Source organism: Tachypleus tridentatus, chromosome 2 (genome assembly GCF_004210375.1).
Source record: "Tachypleus tridentatus isolate NWPU-2018 chromosome 2, ASM421037v1, whole genome shotgun sequence".
Classification (NCBI taxonomy): domain Eukaryota; kingdom Metazoa; phylum Arthropoda; class Merostomata; order Xiphosura; family Limulidae; genus Tachypleus; species Tachypleus tridentatus.
In genome coordinates this window covers 90,717,534-90,736,604 of record NC_134826.1, presented here as the reverse complement: position 1 = coordinate 90,736,604, position 19,071 = coordinate 90,717,534, and the positions used below count along the sequence as shown (strand labels likewise).

The 19,071-nt window shown below is 29.7% G+C and overlaps 1 protein-coding gene across 9 annotated transcripts in view; it reads left to right on the top strand.

Moving 5' to 3' along the window:
• The window catches only part of LOC143244500 (armadillo-like helical domain-containing protein 3), a 112,983-nt gene that overhangs the window by 46,100 nt on the left and 47,812 nt on the right, over window positions 1-19,071 (top strand). For 7 of the 9 annotated variants that reach the window (XM_076489292.1, XM_076489293.1, XM_076489297.1 and 4 more), the window contains 5 exons: window positions 2,561-2,617; window positions 3,068-3,111; window positions 7,624-7,684; window positions 8,974-9,026; window positions 13,863-13,941. In XM_076489292.1, coding sequence (XP_076345407.1) covers window positions 2,561-2,617; window positions 3,068-3,111; window positions 7,624-7,684; window positions 8,974-9,026; window positions 13,863-13,941 — 294 coding nt within the window. The remainder of the gene's footprint in view (window positions 1-2,560; window positions 2,618-3,067; window positions 3,112-7,623; window positions 7,685-8,973; window positions 9,027-13,862; window positions 13,942-19,071) is intronic. The other 2 variants (XM_076489300.1, XM_076489299.1) reach the window with 1 other exon arrangement.

Genomic DNA, 19,071 nt, shown 5'->3' with positions numbered 1-19,071 from the left:
GTCCAGATGGCTTCCAACGTTACTGGCACGATACAGATATTCCACCAGAGACATTTTCTACATGTCATAGTGGAGGAGGTTCCATCATGATCTGGAGTGCTTTCTCCTTCCATGGAACAATGGAGCTTCAGGTTATATAGGGGCTTCAATCAGCAACTGGCTACATTGGCATGTTGGAGAGAGCATCCTTATTGACCAAAGGCACTCACTTATGTGGAAATGACTGGATCTTTCAGCAGGACAACGTTGCAATCCACAATTCCCGCAGTACAAAGGACTCTTTCATGGTGAAAAACGTGATTCTTTTGGACCATTCAGCGTGTTTGCCTGAACTGAACCCCATTGAAAATGTTTGGGGGTGATGGCAAGGGAAGTCTATAGAAATAGATGTCAATTTCAAACAGTGCATGATCTTCATGAAGCCATCTTCATCATTTGGAATAAAATTCCAGCCAGCCTTCTTTAAACGCTTATATTGACCATGCCAAAGCGAATGTTTGAAGTTATTCGCAATGATGGCCGTGCAACTCACCTCTTGTTGGACATTTCCTTCCCTGACTAGGACTTCTTTTTGGTATGGTCTTAAACTTTTGACCAGCTAGTATTTAGGCTAATTTTATAGTGTTCACATTTTTCTTATTAAATGCTAAAAAAGGTTTTTAATTTTATTTTCCCTTCTCTTATTTTCATCTTTCAAAGCTCTACTCAAATAAGTGGTTGAGTATAAGAATGCAAAGTGCAAATTTTTCTTTGTTTATTGGCCCAGCAGTGTATATATTATTACTATTTCCAGATAATTTCTTAGATTTCAGTTATTTTTCTTGCAATATTGTGTAGTAAATAAAGAAATATAGAAAACAATGATCTCTTCTACTTACAAAGTTTGTATTTCTTTCCTGCTTGCTATAATTTGCTAACCTTGTCAGATCTCACATAGGAAATATGTAAAACAAAGTAATTTTTTTTTAGGTTTTTATATATGCATTTTGAAATAATAAAAAAAAATCATGAATCACACTATTTTTTAAATCCAAATACAGTTCAGCATGTAAGCCTGATAAATTATAGTCAAATTCTTCAATACTGATAATGTTTTTTGACATTCTCACTCACTCCTTCCTTCTGAAGTTTGAGACAAAGAAATAATGTGTGGAAATTTTCACCTGCTAAAGGCTCATAAAGACAGAAGGTGTATCTAACCAAGTATTTCCAAGCATGAAGGAAGTGGACGGGGCTCACTGTTTGATTTGCTAAATGTAGTTATGTCTAAGAAGATAAAAAGAATAGGAGGTTCCTATTTTATATTCCAGATTATCAACATTGGCAGTTTTAGTTTCTAATTGATAAGAAGCCGTAGACATTCAACATATTATATGACACACAAAAATCTATATGTAAGATTTCTTTTTTAAGTATCTACTTTTAAGAATTTAGCTGTTGTAGAATTTTAAGATTTGAATTATAATGTGTGATGCCAAACTTATAGGCACACATTCATAAAACAGTAAATCAGTAAAATTCTGAATGTAAGTCTACAAATGTGATGATATGCCATTTGACCCCAACCATAGGAAAAGTTTGTAATGATATTTAAATATAAATAATAAATTTATTTGTATTTTAGCAACTCTAGGTTTAGAATATATATATAACATTTCTGGTTTCAGAAGGATAAAAATGGAAATACTTTTAAGAATAAATGCTGTAAACATGTTTAGGATTACCAACTCTTGTGGGCGTGTAGAGTGTATGCCTTTAAGATTTGAATAATATGCTAGATAAACTCACTTTCATGAAGGTTTTCTCTAATGATCGAACAAAATAATTTATCGTAGAAAATAAAATGATGCTTTAATGAATATCAAGTATTTTATTGTACAGTGTTATTTATGAGAATAAAGATCCAGCATTTGTAATAAATGTTTTTTGTCCTGAGAAAAATGCTTTATTTTTGCCATTGTGATGAACTAAACATTATCATGCCTCAAATGGCATCAAACAACATTTTGAGTTGGAATTGATCAGACTCAACACTATATTTTGACCAATCAGATCAACATTTGTAGTGTATTTGGATTGTACTCTAAAGCAAAAATTTACAAAGTATCATAATCAGATTATTTCAATGATTATTTTAGATTGTTTATGGAAATTTTTTGTAGATATATTATTGAAAAATGTAAATAACTTAAAGACCATGATTATTCCACAAATTTGCACTGTCCACATGTTCTGTAACGTTTGGCTACTGAATATGTGAATTTGCTCCTGTTTTCTGTCAGTAACTAATCTGAATACTAGCTTTAAAGAGTTAAATCTGAACTCTGACAATTAATAAAGTACACAGAATAATAGTATAGAGCCTTTCCAGTTAACAAACATTTTTGGTTTTGGTCAAACTTTTCTGCTGAGATTTAAAATGTTCTTGAGAGATTAATATTGCCATCTTGTGAAGCTTCAGCTTATTTATAAAACATTGTAAAGATATACTGGTGTAGATCGCATGATGCAGAACGTGTGCTTTATTTTAGTTTGATTAAATAGTTTTTCTTTTTTCTAGACAGCTAATCCATACATTGTGAAGTTATCCATTGTAGATAATGAAGTAGCCCTGAATGTAAGTTTGGATTTTAATACCCACCAAATGATGTTCTCCATTCACTGTATATATAATTATACATAAATATTTATAGGTGTTAAGTATTTTAGCTAACTCTTAACAACAAAATTTCTGTCAGTAGAAATGACAAGGACTATGTATGGAGATGTAATAACTGTGTTTTAAATACAAGAAAGTGGCCATGTTCATCACCTGGTTTGCTTACATGTTAAATCACATGAAAATATATGTAATAAACAGTGATATAAATATATCCTGTTAATTGTTGAAACAATTTCTTGTTTAAATAATAATCAGTGATGTTGAGAAAACCCACTTGTAAATAAAAATATATGTAGAAACAGCCATTTATACATATATACAATTTCTTGTTTGTTTGTTTTTTAATTTGGAATTTATGAGAAATGTTTTCTGTTTTTTTATTTGTTTGTCTTTGCAATATTTCAGGGGTATGGCCAAGTGGTGTCAGTAGCACTATCAGAATTCAACAGGTATTAATGTTTAACACTGCATATAGATAAGTACATTTCTGTATTAGTTAATCACTTTCTTTATACATGTAGCAGACAATTGATCTGTAGAAACAGGTAACAAATAAATACAAATACAGTGTAATTAACTTTAATCATTCAAATAAAGGGAGAAAAGGTTGTGGTTAGTTAATCAAAATGTTCCCAAAGTAATTTTGTTTTCCTTCGCAGTTTTAAACATTTTTTTCATTATTTCAAGACTAATTCTTACCAGCCTGAATAAAAATGGCTGATGACATCTGATAGGTTAGCTGTTTTTAAGCAGTTGCATTTCAAAATTGCCCCAATTGTATATTGTTTCTGAAACAGCTGAAACCATATCAATACATTTATTAGGAGGCAGCATTTATTAATTTCATAATGGCATTAGTAAGCACTGGTTGTACAGGTATTTCTATCTTCCTCTCAAAGTTTTTTTTTTATTTCAATATTAGACAAACCATTGTGTTTTTTTTATACTTTACTGAATACACTTCAGTTTTCATCTTTAAACCATTTAAATTATTCATTATATTTTTTACCAATATACTATTGTCCAAATAAGAAGGAATCCAAATTAATTCATTTTTGAACAAAATTTTAAAGCCATTATTTGAATCCTGATTTAAAATAATTATTTTTTGTAACATATCATGTTGTTCTTTAGTCAGTAATTGATAAATTAAGATTTACAAGAGCTGTAATTTTTCAAACCAAAACTCAAGTGCTTTCAAGTAGCTAACTATTATTCTACAGAAAAATAACGATCTATAAGATTACCTAGTTTCTGTCGTCATTTGTCCAAGACGTTTTATAGAGTGTTCATGATTAAGAGCCACTGAATCTTGAGAAATAAACATTTTTGGTATTGGCTGAGAGTTTTTATAGATTAGAAAGTTCAGGGTTTGTATCATAAGAAACACTTAGTTTCTTCTTTCCTGTGATCTAAATCTTGTTGAGATACCACAGTTAATTTAGGAGGGATGTCTTTGTGCTTACTGTAAAATTAGCTTTATGTTTCCTGAGATACTGTTTATCATCACAATAATTATTAGCTGAGTCAGCACTACAATCAAAGTCAGATATGTGAAAAATTTTTAATGATGCCAATCAAAATAGAATCTGTCATGGCATGTGTCTTGGCATTATTTAATAATTTTATGTTGAATTCGAGCTGGCATCGTTATAGAGTTCTTACCGATGGTGTCTTGGCCAATTCTGCAGAGAGCCTCTGAAAACACAGGTAATTTTGCACAAGTACAAAGACATCTATTCTAAAATTATTGTTGTATCTCAACAAAATTGAGATTGTGGTGTAGAAGAAATTATACTGTTTCATTTAATACAGATTTTTAATTTTCATATCTGTCGCACCTTTCAGCAAATCTCAAGATACCCTCTTTCTTTAGATTCAGTAACTCCCACTATGACTTAGTTGATTCAACCTAAAAATTAACCTGTAGAATTTCCATACTACAACTTTTAGTATGTTTTATGTATTTTCAAAAAGTTTCACATGCTTTAAGCAAGCAATAAGTCATTTGTAAATGAAGAATTTTTAAGGAAATATATTCACTAAATATTTCTCCATGAAAATGTGTCGTTAGTGTTGACAAGAGAACAATTCAGAGCAAATTTATTTTCATATTAAGACTAAAAGCACTTTTCTTCATGTGGAAAATTTAAATTGCATAATTCTAAAACCTCCTAAATAAATTTCAAACATTTCTTTTGCAGTAAAATTTTATATATTTTCTTTATCCTAACTCTGTATGTGGTTGATCAATTACATGACCAAACCTACTAAAAATTTTTTTATTGTTATTATAATTTATTTTACCTAATCTAATCCAAAATAATTTCTATGTTTTAGTTTCTTTTATAATAATAATTTAAAGATACACATAATAAACAAAAAATATAGTACTTACATGGGTCTGTAGTTACTGTTACTGATGATACTACTGTACTAAATAATTTATTATTTAATTGAATAGTATATCAAAAAACACAGAATAATAACACACACGTTGCAAACAATGGCCTTTAACTATGCAACAAGTGCTGTTCAAAATTCAGCTAAGCTGGTTAATGTGTTTCCTATGGAATGAAACTTGTAAAAAAGAAAATTTAACTTTTTTCTGTACAGTAAACAACATATAGTACATTGTTTGTTACAGTGAAACTGGCTTTCTGTTGGTTATAAATAATGTAGTATTAAGCATCAGAGAGAACTTTTAGCAGTTTATGAAAATGATGATGTGACAGGTTGGCATGACAGAAGCAGTCTAAGTTTCTATTTTGTGGTTCTGTAAAAAATAAGTTTGAAGGAAATAAAATTATACTTTGGCTAAACAAATAAGTGTTTTGTCGAGTAATTTACATGAAATTTTGTATTCATGAGAGGTGTGTTAAATACATTATAGAAAAGGAAATGCTTAGTAAGCAAATCTCAAAATTCTTATGGTAAGGGAAATTCAGGACTTTTTTTTTGTATATTGCCTGATAAAGTGAAACACTTCAAGCTTATATTAAAATTTGGACTATTAGCTTTATTTTTATGCCAAATATATTTGTATACCATGATAAGAAAGTATCTTAATTAAATTTTAAATGAACTCAGTAAAACTTTAACATACACTAAAGAAGATTCCTGATCATAAACACTGAAAAAATTCTTGGTAAAATGATGACACAAACAACAGCTTACAACTCGAATTAATCTTTTAGCTTTTAGCAAAAAACATGACCCATCAGAAAAAAATCAAAATTTAAATAATGGTTTGGTTTATTTGTTTAGTTGTGATTATAATGTTAAGTACAGTACTTTAAAAAAGTGCTTTTGTATCTAAAAGTGTGCTTTTCTTTAGTGTAAAGTTGTTGAAATCAGTAGATTGTACATTAGCATTAAAAGATGTTTCTTCGAACAACTATGAATAACTGTATATCAATAAGTACATTTAAAATATTGTCAGAGATAGTAATTCCACATTACTCATGTATGTATAGGTATACTATTCACGTGAGGATATATCAAGAAGGCTTTGCATAAAAATAACTCAAAAAAGATCTTAGTAAAAAAATATTTATTTTGCAGACAGCATAGGTTGTACTTGAGAAATCTTCATCTTGTAATAGGTCACCTGTAATTCTGTCATTGTTATTTTGCTTCTGTCATCTTTTCCTTTGACAGTTTTACCGTCAGACATAATAATCTTTTAACGCAGCCGTATATCAAAAGATCCCTCATACATCAGCTGTCATTATATGCTCGTTCCAAAGCGTCATAGTCATAACTTACATTGCTTTCAGGTTCACTTTTGCACTGGCTTGCATTATCATTATATTTGCTTACATTGTCTTCAGAATTATTGGTATTCCCACTTGTATCAGATTGCACAGACACAGTCAGACCTCAAATAATCATATATGTGTGTATATAAGTGGATCGGTATTGACTGTTTGTATAGAAAATAGTTTTTTTATACTGATTTATATTTATTTTTGCATAAATTAAACTGTCTTACATGTGCTACTTGAACTTAGATTTTTTTTTAAATGAATAATCATGTTAACATCAGTATATTTAAAATGCCCTTGTGCAACTGAAGCTTGGTTACCAGTTGTTACCTATGTCAGTGTAGTGGGGAGTGTGAGCCATTGATATTGTAAGATATGTTTTGATGCTTCCCTATCCATATTGCATCTGAGTGTTGTATAAATTGCTTAATCTTGATTCTGAATTCATGTTGATACATAATAAACTAAACAATCTGAATTTTGGTAACATTGGACAAAGTGCTTTGGAGAGTTGCATGTCTCACATGTGTGAAGTTTGTTAGAGGAGCAGTAAAATTTCTTTCATAATGGCAAAAACAGCATTTCAGTTTTCCTTAGTGTTGTCTCAGGAGATATGGCTGCAACATGTAACTAAAATGTCTTCCAGTTCATCACGTTTGTTGTTATATTTTTGCAATGTGTACATGTTAGCACCACCTTCTCACCCCTTTCTTGCAAAAGTTTTTGATATTTTCTTACAAAAGTGCATAGAACTAAATTACATTTTGTTATATAGAATTATATACATGCTTTACCAATTGTGTTATTTAGTACTATATCATAAAAACCTCATTCATTTGCTACCTTTTTTTTTTCAACTCATATTCTAAAGTTTTTATTTCACTCATTTATTAACCAGTTAATGTCCCAGCAGATTTAAAGAAATAATTGCCAAGACATTGAGAAAGATACTTTCTTGTGAAAAGAATGATAAACATTAAGAGTATATTTTATATTGGTATTTTTAATATATCACTGTTATAATTTATTGTCAGTAGCACAATCTGATGGTTGCACCAATACTGCAAAAGTAATATATTATCACTGCCAACAAAGCTAATTATTTTATAGAATGGCAAGCTTCTTAGTTAATAGCTGGGAAAATTGCAGTTTGTGTTAATATTGAAGAGTAAATTGTATTTCAAAACAATTTAGGAAATTTGCTCAAGAAGAAGAGGAACCTCAAGGTGGATTCCTGACAACACTCACCAGTATGGTAAGTCTCTCTCACGCACACACTAAACAACAGAATAATGAGATATGAAAGTGTAAATTACAAGTTTGGGTTTTTATGAAATATGGAGTCCATACCTAAAGAGTACCACTACAATGCTATCAAAAACTTTAGTACATATCCAACAGACTTGGATAATTGTACAGAGGAAACAGTGTTTTGTTTGGTGCCCTCTGCAAACAGGGTTGTGTGAAAACTGTCAGAAAATCCAAGAAACAAAGTACGTTGAGAATGAATGATATGCAAAGAGTCTTTGAAATTTATTTTTCTAAAAATATTGATAATCTTACGTCAAGCAGTAGCTGAGGAGAAAGATCATTCTCGATACTAAAAAGAATAAAAACACTTTGATCAACAATGTGGCAAGTGGGCCCAATGCACTGATACTTTTGCATAGAAAATGGCTTGTTCAAATTGCTTAACTGCAAACAGATTATAAATTCCTTTGCCTCAAAAAAGAACCATGATGACTATAGATAACCAAGTGCAGATGATATGATCTGCTTCTACTGCTGGGCATGCTGTGAGAGTACTGGTGTTATCTGAGCATATGTGTATGTGTCGTGCTTTTTTTTATGTGCATGAATGTGTGATCTGTTGAGTTTATGTATATGTGGCTTTCTGTGTGTATACCTTATTGTGTAAATTCAAATTTTGTCTGTGTGAGAACAGTACTCATCATAGTCAAGAAACATCTGATACTGTTCAATAATTTGTAATTGAAACTTGCAGATCTGTGGGTAATATTCTCATTGTTATCTGACCCTTAATCCTTTTTGCTTATATCATTAAAAATTGTATTTCAATACCAGTGGTAGACACAACACAGATAGACCCTTGTGTAGATTTCCACTGAACAATAAACAACCACTTTTTAAGTCGTAATCAAATAATAATACAGAATACTGATTAAAAACATTTATACTTGAATGTTCTAAATTGCTTCATTTATTAATTTGGGTCAAATATAAGTTTAAAGTTGTAATATTTATAAAATTTGAAATAGTTTAGCACAACTATACAAGTAGCAAATTAATTACATCAACTTTGGGTAACATTCTTAATGCTTGTTTAATTATATGATATTAAATCATCCTGTATTTATAGTTTCTTAATTAACATTAAACAAATAGTGTGTCTATAAATACATGTTCTAAAGTATTATTAGGACACAAAAAATGGTTTAATTGTTTAAGAAGGTACTATAAACAGTTTACTAACATTTTTGTAACATTTAATTTCTTTTTTAAGCAATTCATTCTTTAATTTAGGTAGGAAATATGTTTGTTGCTGAAGAAAATGGAATGGAGACAAAAAGTCTGAGGTAAAGTAAGTTGCTTTTTAAATGATTAATAAGCAATAACTGAATTTTAGAAAAAAGGAAGTAAGTTGGCTCACTGGCTATAGGCTTGGTCAGTTTCACCAAATTTGAGACCCAAAGTTGACCTTTAGTTTCCATACTATAACTTCTGAGATGTTTTTCATATTTTCACAAAGTTTTGCAAGCTTTCATTAAATAGTCTTTTTAGACAAACATTTAGAAGCATAATTTTAAATAAAGAATTTTTAGTAAAAATATATGAATATATGGAGTCAGTGTCAAAATTTCAATTGTTTGTTACAGTAAAACTTTATTTTATTTATTTTCTGAACCATAACCATACGCTTGGTTTGTCAATTTGACTAGCCTTGTAGATATCATAAAATAGTACAACTAAATATAAATTATCTTGTTTTTTCATTTTAGGATGAATAAAAATTGTAACAGGAAACTACATTTGCTTATTCTAAATCGTACAAAGAATGTACTTCACATACCTGTTTACATTATTCTTTTCTTTTTTCTTTTTTGCCATTTGAATTATATATAAATAATAATCCCACCACACATTTTAACTTGGTGAATGTGTTGGTTATGTTATTGAATTATGTGGTGCACAAGCTACTCACAATATATCATATTAATTTGTTTTTCTATCATATCTAATCTAGTAGATTTCTAAATTTTACATTTTATTTACTTTTATCATGGTACATAAAGAATACACAGGAAGAACAAATATAGTACTTATTTGGGTCTTGTTTTTTTATAGTTTTCACTGTTAATGAATCTTAACATTTTTTTTCTTCTAATGGTTCTACTGCACTAAATAATTTATTTAACTAAATTATGCTTTCAAGGACACAGAATATTAAAAGGTTAAAAGCAGACAATATCTTAACTATCATAAATTTTCAGCCTTTTAACTTTGTAATAACAGCTGTTAAAAATTCATCTAAGTTCAACAGTGTGTTTCCTGTGAGAATAAAATATGAAATGGGAAAAAAATAGACTATTCTCTGTACAGAAAACAACATAATTTAATACTTCATTTGGTAGATTAAAACTTTGTCTTTCTGTTGTTATAAATGTAATATTAAATGCCAGAGGGAACTATTAGGGAACTAAATAAAGAGTGAAAGTGTCAGGCTTTTGTTGTATTTGGGTCTGATTTTCTAGTTTACAGCTCTGTAACCAAGGTTGAAGACTATACAAATTATGCTTTGCATGAGTAAATAACTATATTAAAATGAGTAATTCATATTAAATTTCTTGCTTCTGAAAGGGGTAGTAAGTAAATTTAAAAAGAGGAAAGACCTATAAAGCAATTGTCATATTAGGAGAGATTTAAGATATGTTTAATTTTTCCTTAAACTATTAAGAATGTAAAACATATAAAAAAAAACTTGTATAAAATTTGATTTATTATTTACATTTTTATGTCAAGCTTATTCATGTACTATGATGATAAACTAGTTTATGTTTTGAATATAACTCAGTATGTTTGTTTGTTTATTGAATTTCGCACAAAGCTACTCGAAGGCTATCTGTGCTAGTCGTCCCGAATTTAGTAGTGTAAGACTAGAGGGGAAGGCAGCTAGTCATCACCACCCACTGCCAAATCTTGGGCTACTCTTTTACCAACGAATAGTGGGATTGACTGTCACATTATAACACCCCCACAGTTGAAAGGGTGAGCATGTTTGGCGCGACGGGGATGCGAACCTGCAACCCTTAGATTACGAGTTGCACGCCTTAACATGCTTGACCATGCCGGACCTATAACTCATTAAGGCCTTGTGACATGCACAGAAAAGATTACCTGTGTGGAAAGATTTAATAAAATAAGTACAAAGTAGATATGAATTTGTTGTTTAATTTTAAAATGAGCTTTTTTAGGTTTTATTAACATTTTTTATTATTATTATTTTTAAATATAGTATGATACATAGACTTATCAAGCTAAAAAATGTTTTGTAATACTTCCATTGAAATAGAAACATTACATAAATGTATAACAAGATATTTCATATAAAGAATGCACAAAGTGTGTTTTTTATCTAATTTCTTTAGAACTGAATATAACAGATAAATTTAACAGGTAAAAATAATTTACATCAACTAACCAAAGCTTATATTAAAATATAAAATGAGAAACTGTGTAAAAAAAAAAGCATTTGAACATTTAATGATGGTAAATTTCACATTTTAGTATATTAATTTATTCTTTGAAGCAATATTCATGGAAAAGTATACATGTGTATACAGGTTACTGTGAGTATATTACCCTTTAATAAATTATTTGATGCATTTGGTCACAGTTAATACTTCATTATGTAACCATAATTTTGTTATAAGTTTAATCTTCAGCTCATAATTCTTAATTTGTATACTCAAAACTCAGTTTGGGTTTAAAAATTTAGCCAAATTGACTGCTACCATATCAGAGTTAAATGTCTGTTTTTAAGTTTTATATATGCATTTCAAGATAACCAAATATTATAATTTACTCTATCAGTATTGCAGAATTCTACTGTGCTTTAACAGGCGTACTAACTAAATAGTACTAGGACTAAAAAAAGTTGTTTTTTTTTACATTTTAATTTACCCCCTTTCTACTGAGATTTGAGGCAAAGAAACAATATCAGGAACTTTTACCTTCAAGAGGCTGAGAAGACCATGTAAGGGACATTCTGAGCTTTCAGTTGGTTATTCATACATCATAGATGCCATCTTGTTAATTATCCTTTAGAGATATAAAAATTATTAATTACCTGCTTTTTCATTACAAGGGAAAACTATCATTCTTTAGTGGCATACTGTTTCAAAAATATACCAGCTTGTTATTGAACCAACCATTACATTACAATTTATCTTAGAGGGGGTTATCTTGTTAAACTTTCTTTATTAACAAACTTTTGCTAAAACTGTTGGTCAGAGTCAACAATCTGTATGATTTGTTGTAAGTGTATATAGGAAATTTCTTTCCATACCTTAAAACACTACAACTTGAATCTCATACATAGAACTTTGAAATTTTCTCTGGCTGTTCTGAACAAATGTTAAAAATCAGTAACTAAATAATCTATAAGAGTTAGTCCAAATTTGGTCATGTCAGCTAAAATGTGTGTATTATTTAAAACACAAAAACTATTTAAATGTTCTACATACATGTAGACTTGATAAATTGTATAGATTATATTGTATAGCTTTGAAAGATAAATAACTAAATATACACTAATTTATCTGTTTAGGTTATATTGTATATAGCATTGAAACATCAAATAGTTTTGGTATTCTGTGTAGGTTGTATTATGTTTAGCCCTGAAACATCAAAAGCAAAGTGTAATGCATAGTAATTTTAAGCAGTGTAGATTCTATCATGTACAGCTTTGAACTATTAGCAACTAAATACATTATAATCTTGTTAACCTGTATAGGTTGTGTAGTGTACAGACATAAAATGTTGGCAACTAAGTTATAAGATAATTATAAGGTCTTGCACATATTTCAGAAGAGTGTTATCTCAGACATAACACTCATAGCCTGGCCACCATTAAAACACATAAACATTTTTCACCAGGTGGCACTGAACGTGCTTTCATCTGTTTGTCAAAGTAGAACCTGTGGTTGCTCATTATGTACCTTTTACACAAGTAGATAAAAGCAGGAGAAAACAGTGTTAATGAAGCTCTTTGTTGAACTGAAAAGTGCTTTGTTACAGTGTTGAGCCAACTGTTCAAGAACAATTGACTTTCACTGATAACAGGTACATAATTGAATGTTTGAAACATGATCAGTCACAGTTTCAAATCTTATACCTGCTGATTTGCAACATGACACATTAAATACTAGTCTATGCCTGGCCCAAGTCTCATTATGCATAGCTCTGAAACAACAGTATGTAAACCTACTGTACAGTTTTGGTAGACTGCATTCTTTTGTTGTTTAACATCTTGTTGTCTGTAACCCTTGAACATTCATCTGTATATAAATCTACTACATGGTGTTGGTAAGCATAAACTATTTATATTATGGGTTGTAATTCCAAAGTTTATTCTCAATCTTTAGACTTTAATGGCTGTAACCCCAGGATTTGATATCTTTTATTTATTTGTATTCTGTTGTTTCTTAATTAAAAGTAATTCAACTATCTACATTCCATATATTGTTTAGATTATTATAAAATAATCCAAACAAATGAGATTTGTAAAACTTTAAACATTTATGCTAATGGTTTTTGTGTTTAAAACTGTTATCTTATGAATGTTTGAATCGGATCCATTTTTAAAGTGCACGTGACTGTGTCACCATCATGCTGCAAGAAAGGTTTTTGGTATCAAGATTATAAGCAATTTAACACTAATACAGAAAGTTCCTGTTAGCCTTCAGTGATGGATAATTAAGAAACTGCATTGATTAAAATTTTTCTTTGACTTGGATAAGTATCACCATTGGAAGAAGAAAATATTAGGGGATATATGTGATACCCCACGATTTGTAAAGAGATAATACTCATACAAAAATAATGAATATCTGTTCTTTATGTCATGGGATTTGGGGATGAGAATTCCCAAGATTGAAACTCCTAGTGTATGTACAAGTATGGTTGTTGAATATAGCTTTTAAACCTCACTAGATATATCTAGTAGTAAATAGTTATGGTAAGCTGTATAAATGTTGTATACATCTCTTTAACATCGGTCAAACCCAACTAGAATGTTTTGTTATGTTTTGATTCTTTGTTGTTTTTTGTGCTGAGTTACAGGAATTAATAGGATACATTTATTGTTAATTTGTAAAACTTGTATGTTATTGTATTAATGTTGAAGTCTTCAGCAGAGCAAATGATGCTGTTCTATTGGCCCTTTATGAAGCTGTGCATCTGAACCGAAACTTTATCACTGCCCTGACACATGTAAGTTATCAATCATGCTTGCTTTTCAAATGTTACACATTATTTTCTTTTAAGTGTCATATATATATTGTAAAGCCTTTAAAGCTATGAAATCAAGAACATAAATAATCACATTATTGCTAAAGATAAATACTTTATTGTTTAAAGTTTGAATACAGATGGTTTAGGTTAGTAAAAATAAGTTAAAACTGCATATATTAATGTTCTGTATGTAACTTAATAAAATCAGTATTATTAGTAATAAATCATTAATAATAATTGTCAGAATAAACATGTTCATTTTGTAACGATAAAACAAATTTTATAAACATTTGTTAAAAGTAGGTAGTATTTAAGTTTGGTGATTTAAAAGGTAGATCAGAATTCACAACTAGCATGAAGAAGAGTTTGTTTGTTTGTTTGGAATTAAACACAAAGCTACACAATGGGCTATCTGTGCTCTACCAATCAGATATCAAAACCTGGTTTCTAGCCACAGGTGGGCTGAAGAAGTGGGGTTAATCTTGTATTTCTTCCAGTTTATATTTGTTTCTTATTAGTTGTGGGAAAATATCTGTTCAGTTTTTTAAGTTTCAGAGTTTTTTTTTCAATCAAGGAAGTATTTAGGATTTTTTTTCTTATGACCTTAATCTCATAATTTTAGTGTAGGGTTACCTACTTAGGTTTTACTTCTTCATATATTATAATCCTGTGCATCATTTCTAATTGCATTGGCTTTCCTCATGAGGCACTTGGCCCTGCTTGAGTTCATCCTGCTGTATAGCTACTGGAGGAGGTGTAATGTGGAGAGAAATGTTTTCATGTCAAGGGATGAATTTTCCTTTTTTTTTAGAAAAAAAAAAAAGAATAACATTGACTGTACAGATGGTTGAGTACATGAAAGTAAAAAAAAAAAGTTGAATATGCATGTGACAATGACAATCAAAACCAATATAAAATCATGATGTAACAGCATATATGTGAACTACATTTTGTTAATAGCATGGTGGCATTCAATATTGATCACTCTTAGGAAAGATATCTAAGAGTTTTTTTCCAATGCAAAATGTTCATACTCTCAATTTTACAGATTTTTTAAGATCGTGAATTTAAAATTTCCAAGAATGAGACCTACAACAAAATTGTACCTCAGTCACAATAAGCAAAGCCCAACATCTTGTAATAGCTGAGAACCTATGAACACAATGTAAGTAGAAAATGTTACAACTTGACATAACATAATAAAGATGACACATGTCACGTGTACACAAGTTACTTCCACAACATATCTGTTTAACCTTCACATACCTCAAGCAACTGGAAAATGAAACAGGTATCCTTAAGCATAAGTTCATCACATACAGCACCTGTTTATTTCTTTGCAATTGGACTGTTGAAATGAGTGCTGGGTAACAATTGTCCTCATACTCTAGATGAAGTAGAAGAGACTGGAAGGAGGAAGGGTATGCTTTGGACATGACAGCTTTACTATGGAGTTTTTTACAGTGGAAACTATGATGCATAGCTATTGTATAGATGAAACGTTATTAGGTAGAACATGGTAACATGGACTGTAATGCCATGGTGAGGCCCCACAGTTGTTTTAATATAGTGACCTTAAACTTGTGTACAATTCATTATTGTTACCACTTACTTCTAATTTACAATGCAGTATTTCCATTCTGATTAACATATCAACTTCAATACAATAATGTAATAATTCATCTGTATTTTCCAAATTTAAACATTCCAATAATTTTTACATCTTCCTTGGCTGGCACTGTTATTAGATGTATACCAACCCATGCTAGCTTTTTTTGGCACTTCGTTTAATTTCACATTTTCCCCATAATTCACTGAATCAGTTGTAGACCATACTCTTTAATGAAGCAAAACTCTTTCTGGACATTTTGTGGAGTGTATGTTAAGTAAATACATTAAAACTTCATTAATCTGCACTTCAACAATCTGCATTCATAATCTAGATGATGTTTTTGTATAAAAGATTATTAATAATGAGAAATTTAGTGAATAATTCACATATTTATATTTCAAATCTGAATATCTGTTTCATACAACAGACATGCATTTTCTATGGATAATTGATTCAGTAACGTGGCTTACCAACTGAACATTCGTGAAAGTTATTCTGGTTTTAAAAAGTGGATTTTCCATAATTCAGCTGTGGAGATTTTGAAAATAATATTCTGTATTTTTCATCACATAAGGATATTTTACAAATAAGAAAGGAAAAAACTTCTAAATGGATCAAATTTATTATTTCATTTACCACAATAAATATTTTTAATTATTGTTTTTATAATGCTGGGGTTTTAGGATGATCGATAAGACTTGTATTGCAATTGATCTGTAGAAATCTATAGCCAGTGGTTGTAAGCATTTTAAACATGATAAAATATGACCCAGTTTCAGTGAAAAAGATTTACTTATGTACATGTATATATGGTGTTTTGTAAAATATCTATGTGATAGAAAAAAATGGATATCAGTTTTGGATTCAGCGTACAGGAATTACTGTAGAACATGTAAACTTTCTAAAAGATAAAACCATCACAAGCCTGTGTAATCCATACACGATTCCATGAGAATCAAGTAATGGTAAAGCAGAAATTGAAAACAACAGGATAATTACTGACCACAAAACACCTTAATAACTAGTGGGAATGACTTTCACTCATTGAGTATCACTTGAAAACAGTTTTACTGAGAACAATCTTAACAGTAGGGATGTACATATAAATATTAACAGATATTGAGAAGTCATCAGAATGAGTTATGCTACAGTCATGTTAGAGTGCTTAAAGGTATAAAAATAGTAGTACTATTGAAACATGATGATTCTTTGTACAAAAGAGCAATTCCAAGCATAAACCTTGATTCTGTCAACAGATATCTGTGAGGTTTTACAAATTGTTCACTATATTCAGTGTTAGTATAAAAACTTGAACTTCTACAAGCACAAAAAGATTTTGCTTAAGCCAGAACAGGGTGAAACCATTGAGATCTCAGAAGTTATTGATGAGGTTGCTTCTAAAATTCATACCTAATTTCTAATAATAATGATGTTATGTTAGTTGATCATTGGTTTTAAATTGATTCAGTTTAACCAATTGGCCAGGACTTTTCAGATGAAGACATTATTTCATAATATCTCTTCAAGAGTATAATGAGGGTGAAGCTGAAATTGAAAGTAATCCATCAGTCAGGTACATAAGTCTAAATAAAGTATGGTTTCAAACTAAAGAGTGATATGTGTGAAGGTAATGACATGATGTGTTTTTTGCTTAAAGCTCTTGAAAAACCTTAAATCCTAAAAAAATGCAGATTGAAAGCAGACTGTGATAACATCTTTTCTTGGAAAGTAATTTGTTGTGTAATTAACATATGATATATATTTTGTATTCTCTAAGAAAGTCGTTGGTTTTAATGAAATCATTTTTTTATGTGCAGAGAATGGAATGCCATACTAAATTCCACATATAAAATTACAATTATGGAATAATAAACTGATAAGTTTATTGCACATAGTTGTGTGTTTAACCTTATTAGATTGGACCCGTACATTTTTTCATAATGCATCCTATTAAAAGTGTCCCTTTTATTCAAAGTGGCTGGTTATTCTATGTAGATATCTTAATAATGTGGATGAATTAATTCATTACAAATGTGTTTACATTATTGAGGTTTCACTGTGTCTAAAACAGAATTTTTGTTTACTTGTAGTAAAAGGCTACAGCAAAAATTAGATTTTCATACCTTTTTTATCAAAAATATTTCATCAGTTAACTCCCTAGTTGAACAGAATTTGATTCTCTGCTTTGAGTGTTTCAAACGTTTACATCTTTATAACATGTTAGTTGCAAAAATAATATTCTGGGAGTAATTTCTTACTTTCTCTCAAGCAAGTGCTTTAAAGCCATTTATTTTTTCTCGCACACATCATTTCTTCACACAGGTGTCTGTTTTCAGTCTGAATCTGTCTGTGAGTTGTATAATATCCATTTTAAACTTCATAGTTCCTATTTATTTAAGCAGGAGCTAATTTTGAAGTTATTTTTTGAACAATATTATTGTTATAAAAATTTACAGAAAGTGATTTATAAAATAAAAATAAGGTAAACATGCATTATTGTAACAGCTTCGACTCTACTGAATTTATTTTCTTAAATCTCAAACATTCTGAAATGTATGTGCTTAAATGATTAGGTTGGCATTAAGATACTTATGAATATCAAACATTTTCATGCTGATTTTCTCATTAACTGAAATACTTTTTTCAAATATTTATGTAGTTGTTATGTGAAGGAATACTTTCTTTTCAAATTTATCTCCATAAAACGTTTGAACATTGTTATTATTTTATGGAATGATTGAGATGAGATGTTACTATTACTAAATGTTAATAGTCTGAATAATTGTACCATTAGGACATTGCATTTAGAACACTGAATACATGGACAACTTAAGAGGACCAAAGTTGAAAGTGATCATAAGCTTGTGGCAGAGACCATAAGCTTCACAGTAAAAGAACTAAACATTTTAGTTATTATTGTTATTTTTTCTATTCAAGATACTTAGCAGAACTTTTTAATTATTTTGAAATAATCAACATTTAAAAATTTTGGGATTTATCGTAAAGATTTATAAAAACATTTGTAGAAGTGTACAGTGATCAGTAGTTCATGTAACTGGTAATTACTGAACATATTGATACAGTAAAATCTGGTTCTGTGTGTCTCTAGTTGTGGATTACTCTAAAAGAGGTAGATATGTGCATGAAATGAAGTACAGTTTACATACTAGTAAACTTAATGAGGACTGACAGTTTAATGCTAGAAACTTTTGTACTGAAATAAGATACGAGATTCTCATACGTTTCATTAAAAATAGAACTGAAAAATTAGGTTTTGAAACATTTGATCATTATTTTTGTGTATTATTGACATAAAGTTTGTACGTGTGTGTGAGAGAGAGAGACAGGAATTAGATGTTGCAGCATTTAATCAGTGTTTTTATATATTAGAAAAAAAGTACTCTGCAGTATTATGTGCCACAAATTAAATTAACTAAAATGCTGCAAAATTTGTTTAGTATTTATAAAATGCACTTGCAATGTGTGTGTGTGTGTGT